This window comes from Solanum pennellii, chromosome 3 (genome assembly GCF_001406875.1).
Source record: "Solanum pennellii chromosome 3, SPENNV200".
Classification (NCBI taxonomy): domain Eukaryota; kingdom Viridiplantae; phylum Streptophyta; class Magnoliopsida; order Solanales; family Solanaceae; genus Solanum; species Solanum pennellii.
In genome coordinates, this window is record NC_028639.1 from 57,544,857 (window position 1) to 57,552,960 (window position 8,104).

General features: G+C 30.7%; 1 protein-coding gene across 1 annotated transcript; it reads left to right on the top strand.

The window, feature by feature from the left end:
* The first annotated feature begins 3,459 nt into the window (after positions 1-3,459).
* LOC107014590 (protein ORANGE, chloroplastic) lies at positions 3,460-8,078 on the top strand. The gene is made up of 8 exons (XM_015214559.2): positions 3,460-3,837; positions 3,932-4,046; positions 4,594-4,710; positions 4,937-5,023; positions 5,207-5,283; positions 6,883-7,010; positions 7,351-7,487; positions 7,859-8,078. The coding sequence occupies exons 1-8, from the start codon at positions 3,638-3,640 to the stop codon at positions 7,934-7,936; spliced, it is 939 nt and encodes a 312-aa protein (XP_015070045.1). The 5' UTR covers positions 3,460-3,637; the 3' UTR covers positions 7,937-8,078.
* The last annotated feature ends 26 nt before the right edge of the window (positions 8,079-8,104 follow it).

Genomic DNA, 8,104 nt, shown 5'->3' on the forward strand with positions numbered 1-8,104 from the left:
ATTCTAGTGTAGGAGGTTTGACTGGGTTTAAATAATTAAGGTAAAGGGTAAAATAGTATTTGAAATATTATATAAAGATATAATTGAAAAAAGAAATTAAGTAACAATAGGAACACACCAAATTGGTTGTTCCATAAAATAGGGGTTTCCGTTGTTACGTAACAACGAAATTTAACAATACAGTACTATACATTTTAAGTAATAATCAAAACAAGCATTGTATGTATAGTAATTGTATAATACAATACAGTGAATAACAATGATTCAAACATGGTGTAATAGGCCTTCTAAAATTCCTCACGTTCCATTTGCACAACTTTATTTTATAAAGAAATAAGGAGACATGGTTGGATTTAAGCGATATGTCTTGACCAAATAATAAAATTTTATTTGTTTATGAATAAGGGAATTATTAGTTTAATATTTTGGTAATGGTTTAAGAAATTTTTATCGTATTATCAATCAATAATGATTTGAGGTTTTAACAAATTAATTGATAATTTGATATAAATTAATAAATTATAATTTTACCCACTGACATATAAAGGCCTTTGGTTAAGTTTAATTGTGGAAAAAAGGTCTGAAAAATATTTTAATTTTAATCAAAATTATTGTTACGATATCAATCGTTAATGGGAACTCATTACCACAGACTATTTTGATACCGTATTTTAAACATATAAATTTATCCATACTCTCTATGTTAGTTGAATGTGTCACACGCACGTTTTAATTCATTAAATTAGTCATTTTGTTCCCTTTAATAAACATATTTCGTGCCCGAACCATCTTCCTCCTCTTCCCTTTTCGCTGCGTCTAAATAGACTAAAAACAACTATCAAACTCGCCTAAAAACGGCGACGAAACGATCTCTTCCGACGCTGCTAACAGATCATGAAATAGCCACAATCATGTTTAAAATACAATATTAAATAGTTGGGAAGGGGGGTAATAGGTCCTCATTAAAGTTTGGTATCGTAACAACAATTTAGGCCATTGAAATACTTTTCTCTTTAATTTTGTACTTTTCTTTTCATTGTCTTAAACTTTGAGTTATGCTATAAAGTGTTAGCGTTTGCTTCTTATCTAAATGTATTCTGTCAACTCATATGCATGGTTCATTTGATTTGTTACTTTGTTTTACAAGTGATTTTTATTGAAGAAAAAATATTCATGAGAAATCTTAATTGCTATTGATAATTGAACCAATAATAATCAATAACTGGCAAATTGATAATCGGTAAGTGGATTAAGCACACAAACCCTATTATGGACACTTAATAACTTATTTGGATCCCTTATATAATTTGCAATTTTTTCAAGCGAAATTTGATCGAGTTTGTTATTTAATAATAAGAAGTCATGCTAATTAAGATGAGTTAAAAGTTTCCTTTTAAAGTTATTTGTATTGACGATCTTCCTAAATTTCTTATGTAATTTAATGTTCTTTTAATTTTTTTTATATTAGGATATAATAAATATTCTTTCAAATTTTCCAAATTCGTTTCATATAATTTGATGATTTCACAAACTAATTTTTTTTCCTCTTCATGTTTGATTTGCTATATTGGGTTCATTTTTAAAAATAATTTTTTAATGTTGTTGATTGACCACATGAACTATTTGTTTTTTTTTTTAAAAAAAAGTAAGTTTCGTCTATTTGAATTATTTTGAAGTAGTTTTAAAACTATGTTAAATTTAAGGTATATTTGACCAATAAAAAATTATAAATATATTGTGCTATTAAGGATGGTGGCACATCACACCTCAAAATTAATAATAATTTTTTTAAAAATATATTTTAGTATTTAACTAATTGACTAGTTAAATAAAATGGAAAATCTCACAATAACCCAAGGGTATAATAGGAAAGAAGTTTTTCTAGAGTCTTAAACCAAACATAAAATTAGGTGGGAAGTAATGAACCAAACACTTGATAAAAATCAATCCCTGTACTAATCCCTGCATTACTAATATCTTCATTACTAATCCATGGTTTAGTAATCCTTGCGTTATGCATCTTTGTACCAAACGATACCGTAGTATCTTCACTCTCATGTAATGCCATATCACTTGTGATTTTGTTTATTTAATAAAATTAATTACTAAAACTATATGACTAAGTTATTGTTTATATCCTTTTCCCCGTCAGTTAGATTTTATTTTACTCTTATTTCGACAAGACAAATAAATTTTATTAGGATATTATTTTATTAATCATATTTTGAAATATGAAATTTGATTACTATTACTTTATAATATTATTTAATGATAAAAATAGTATTAAATGAAAATAAAAAAAAATATTTTGATTTATTAAAATATATAAATAAAATAATAAGTTACAATAACGAAATATCCCTAAATTCAAAATTAAATTTCAAAAAGTACAAATGTTGACTGAGACAAATATACGTATTCTCTTTCTTAATAAGTAATAATAAATATCCTTAAGTTTAAAATTTAATTTCGAAAAGCATACATGTTGATGTTCATGCTTATTGCAATAATAATAATTGAAGGTAAAGTTCACATATTACTTTCAATCAGTTAAAATTGAGTTCACTCAATGGGTAGTAAGAATTGACTGTCAATCTAATCTCACCCTAATTTGAATGCGTGACATAGACACTGTTGTCCCCTTCTAATTTTATCTTTTTGTTGTGTTGTACTATAATGAAAGCAAAAGTATCCATTATTTGAAGCTAAGAGTCCAGTTGGATAAAAATTAAATAAATAATTTAAAATGATTTTTAGATTAAAAAATAAAGAGTAGTACGAGTTCCATTTTTTATTTTTAAATTTATTTTAAATTTTATCAAACACTCTTCGAAATTAAAAATAATTTAAAATTATATTTAACCAATTTTTCAGTCAATGCAAACAGATTTTTAAATTACATTATCAAGAAAAAGATAACTCTTCCAAATGCTCCCACCATTGACATTTTTATTCTTGAACCAAGCCCCACACATCACTCATATAACCTTCCTATTTCGCATTCTTTTTTTCTTTCAATTGAATTCGATTCTATTTGTCGAAAGAAAAAACATTTATCATTACTTACGTACACAATAATAATCCAAGTTTGAATATACGGTGAAATATTCTAATCTAACAACAATAATTATGAGATAATTTAAATTTGCACTTGTTATGCTTATTCAAATATCATAAATATCAAGATCAAATTTATCTCTTTTTTATTTTTATTGTTTTATTTGTGTATAGTATTCACATTGAAATAAACTAATTCAAATTCATATCGAATAGAGCCAGGAAGTAGTGCTTCCTAGCTAAGATTCAAATTCAATCAAGAGAGAAACATTCGATTTTTTCATATCCAGAACTCGAAAAAAAGAAATGAAAAAAACAACAAATGGAGCCTAATCCTCAACATTAATTGTGTGGGTCTAGCATTACAAATAAACAACAATGACCCAATGACACGTATAAACCACCCAATAATTTTTACATTTTTGAGTTTGGGCATTAGAGGAGTTTTGGGTTTAACGAGAAAAATACCCACCACTTACCGCCTGAAAAAACCTTGATGCTCTTTCTTGTCATCTTCTTCCTCTCAGCCGATCCACTTAATCTCCATGAACTTGTAATCTGATTTTTCTCCGTTTCAGAAATGGTATGTGCAGGCAGAATTCTGTATTTATCTTGCTCAACGACGCCGTTTTCTCCATCCACTTCGGCGTTTCCTACTTCAACATCTTTCCATGGGAATCGTAGAAATGGAATTAGATTGCGATCCATGGCCTCTGATGCTGATGCATCTTCATACGCTACTTCGTTAGATTCTGAATCCTCCGATAGAAACGCAGCAGGGTAATTTTGATGAATTATTTGTTTGAATGTTTCCGTAGTTATGATTAATTACAATAAAATGATTGTTTGGTGGATTTGGAATTGATTTGTACAGGTTTTGTATAATTGAAGGACCTGAGACAGTAGAGGACTTTGCTAAAATGGAGTTGCAGGAAATTCGAGATAATATTAGAAGTAGGAGGAACAAGATATTTTTGCATATGGAGGAGGTCTCTGTTTTTTTTCCTTCCTTCTCAAAATTCGTATTTATTAGTGTGATGTCTAATTAGGTTTGTGTTTAGAATACTAATCATTAATTTTGCAGTTCTCCAGAGTATGATATAATTTGGAAAATAATAGTAATGAACCTAATGATTACTCTATATAGAAACTATAGTACATAACAAACATGTTTTTATCATAATTATTGATCACACATAATTCATATTAAGGACCGAAGAAACGAGTATAAATGAAATAATAAGAAAGAAAAAGAATGCAAGATGTTTCACTTATATGATATGAAATACAATCTGCTTTCAATATTGCCTGTCAATAATGTTCCTGTGTTGCCTATCATGAATAGAGATGTTAGTTACCATTGTTATTTTGGTCAGACTATTATTTGAGAAATGAAATATCTATACTTATATCCATGTTATCCGTGCTCTGAGTTTGCAGTGGGACTTGGGATTGATTGCTATAGTTGCTTAATTCAGATATTTATGCTCTTTCAGTGTCAAATTTGTTATTCCTTCTGACTTCAAACTTGAGCAGGTACGCCGACTAAGAATACAACAAAGGATAAAGAGTGCTGAGCTTGGGATAATAACGGAAGCACAAGAAAATGAGCTTCCTAATTTCCCATCGTTCATTCCTTTTTTGCCTCCTCTTGTAAGTACTCTTAGCTGTTGTAAAATGTGTATGTCAGTGGTCACTGGTCAGCAACTTATAATAACCTAACGTCCCACTTAACATAAAGTAAGGAGATCCTTTCCTTTTATTTTGTTCTCCGATCTGTGTGGATTTTGATGAACTTTCTACGTCTCCTTTTTTGTTTCCTTTTGGTTGGTCGCACTGCAGGCTACACAGTATTTAGCTGAATATATGTTTTTTGCAGACATCATCAAATCTTAAGCAATATTATGCTACTTGTATATCCCTCATTGCCGGATTTATGCTTTTTGGTGGACTTCTAGCACCCAGTGTAAGTTTTTCTTTTAACATTTTTACTTTTCTTATTATTGTTATCATTTGGCCAATTGACTTAACGTGAAAGTCTGATTAGTTTCTGAGGTATTCTTAGATGCTAACAGTCAGTTCAAACTCCTATCTATGCTTTATAGAGCCTACTACTTTCACCTTCTAAAGCATGCTGATATTGCTGCAGTTGGAGCTAAAATTGGGACTAGGAGGCACATCATATGCGGATTTTATCGGAAGCATGCATCTACCAATGCAACTGAGGTATGTTTATGATATTGTATGTTTGCTTAGGGAAGAAGTATATTCACTTCTCTACCACGAACAACAATGGATTCATAACATTTAGGCTCACCAAAACGACGGTCCAAAACTATAGATATAACAATTATGTTCTCACTGCTGGTAATCCGTATAGGCCTTTTTTATTGAATTTAGGTCATTAAAATGTGGAACATAGGATGCTAAAATGACAATCTAAAGGGTCCTTGTGTGTGTGCAAAACTATGTCATAGTTTTCTTGTTGGTTTAGTGGGATAAGAACAGGCACCTACTTTGTAAGCGCAACTTCTAAATTACTCGAAATTTTGATCATTTTTTAACAAATGTGCCACCCTTTTCACAACTACAGTTACATTACAGTGACTTTTTTCGTTTAGTAATGAGTTGTAGTTAGTGCATGGAGAGAATTGTGATGTATGCAGATAATCTATCGTAGAGTTTATTTATGAAAACCTTTTTGAAAATTTTCAAATTACATGCTTGTTAGGTTTTCCCAAAAATAACCTTATAAATGGGAAAGGGGCATTTTTTTAAATAGAAATGATCTTTAAAAAAAAAAAAATCTTCAAAAACTTCAGCTATCCAAACATGTTAGCGCAAATGTTTTCTTCCAAAAACTTTTCAAAAAGAACTTCTTCCGGAAAATTTTCCAAACAAATCTCACAAGGAGCACATTAGAAATGCTTATCAATTTTAGATGTGTTATTGACTTATTATTGAGACATTCATCTTATGTCGTGAGAAGTCAGAAAGTTCTCCACAATCTCTTCCATACAACTGCAAGTCGGCAATCACTTATTAGTTTCATCCTTGAACTATTGGTAGACTTAAAAACACTCATTAACTTGACTAACTGAACTTAAATACTTCCCGTTCTTGCGAAATGAATGAAATATACCCCTAAATTCTCGTCAAGTTTAGGGATGTTTTGAACACTTCTCTCGGCTTTTTATTAAGAGTCTCATGCTCCTACAAGAGTTTGAAACCACTTGCTCTGTCATGTGGTAGATTAGAAGTATATTTAAGTTTAGTTAGTCAAGTAGAGATGTTTTTAAGCCTGTCAATAATTCGAGGACGAAACTAATAACTTGTGTCAAGTCTTGGTGTATTTTCTGAACATCTCTCAAGAAATTAGAAAAATAAAACAAAAGAAAAGAAAGATAAGTTGCAATATCAGCAGCTTTTTTTTTCCTTCAATTTTTTTTTCTACTGTATGGTGAGGGTGGAAATACATAAGATCTTAAGATCAGCAATTCTAGGAGCAAAGAAAATGCAGGACTTATATCCAGAGATTCATTTTTAGCCATATTTCTAGAGAAGAGTAGCACCAAGGGAAACCATTGTTCACAAGTTTCTATTTCTGTTGGATAGATCTGGAACGTGATGGCACTTGCTAATCACTTTGGAAACTGAAAGTGATATAAAGCCAATAAAGCCATCATTTTTAAGTATTGTTAAAATTTCATTTTTTGGGTTATATATCATATACTTGAAAGATCTAAGTCTTTGATAGGTGATGATGCTATCTGTGTATATCTGTTTGCTACAATTGCATAGTACATGAATGAATGCACTTTGCAGTCAGGTCGATCCAATTGTGGCATCATTCTCTGGGGGTGCAGTTGGGGTGATCTCTGCTTTGATGGTTGTTGAAATCAATAATGTGAAACAGCAGGAGCATAAGAGATGCAAGTACTGTCTTGGAACAGGTGTGTAATCTGTTAATAATTCAAAATTTAGAAGCCAAGTTACTTTGCAAATCGGTTCAAGCTATTGAAATAGTTTTGACAACATATTATGGAATTCTCCTAGCAACATCTTTTTCATGTTTTCTGTGAATTACCTCTTAAAGTGCTTTACTTCTTCCAATAGTTCAGCCATCACAGAAGGTCCTGCAACTTGATTTGGCTTGCTTTGTATAAATCTTTTGATTCTGGAAGGAATCTTCTTTTTTCCTTTCTGGATGGGACAAATATTTTGTAGAAATAGCATTCCAACTGACGAGCAATTGCAGGTGAATTTTATGTTAGTTGCTAAATGTATATGCAGGATATCTTGCTTGTGCTCGATGTTCCAACACTGGATCTCTTGTTCTTATCGAGCCTGTTTCAACAATTTATGGTGCGGACAAGCCTCTGTCACCACCTAAAACAGAGAGGTGTTCCAACTGTTCAGGTTCAGGAAAGGTATGTTTATTGTTCAAATTTATTGGCTCCAAATTGTTCGCGCTGTGTACTTACATCCAAATAACGCAAGTAGACATTAGATATTACTATAAGACATCCTCGGTATATAATAGTGATATGAAGATTCCTTTTATTAGTTTTTATAATAAGAATTGTTAAATATAATAAAAAGAAGCCTATCTTTTTATTCCTGAAAAATTGGCAGGTTACCATAGAATATTCTACTTACAAGACAATGTTATCCTGTAGATCTCCCCCATCAGTATTTGCATCACCACGTAGCATTCTGTATTTTTGTTGAATGTATCATTCTCCACTCTAGTTTATACATTCATTGACGATAAGTTAAGTTGAGCTTCTATCTTTGGCAGGTCATGTGCCCTACGTGTCTTTGTACTGGGATGGCTATGGCAAGTGAACACGATCCACGAATTGATCCATTTGATTAAATAGTATAGAATATAGATTTCCTTTACTGGAATTCTTAATATTGAATGTGTAAAGTTTAGTTGAAAGCATCGTCCCTGAATGAACACAGCCTATTTTATAAGAGAGTTTAAATTAGGATGGGAAAATCTTGGTCTTTCATTATAATGTTCTACTTCTATATACATGAT

What these genes read in the sequence shown, in the direction of transcription:
- LOC107014590 (XM_015214559.2), top strand. Translation starts at nt 3,638, where the DNA reads ATGGTATGTGCAGGCAGAATTCTGTATTTATCTTGCTCAACGACGCCG. An exon ending in GTGGACTTCTAGCACCCAGT is followed by an intron (nt 5,024 to 5,206) that starts GTAAGTTTTTCT and finishes ATATTGCTGCAG; the next exon opens with TTGGAGCTAAAATTGGGACT. An exon ending in ACTGTTCAGGTTCAGGAAAG is followed by an intron (nt 7,488 to 7,858) that starts GTATGTTTATTG and finishes TATCTTTGGCAG; the next exon opens with GTCATGTGCCCTACGTGTCT.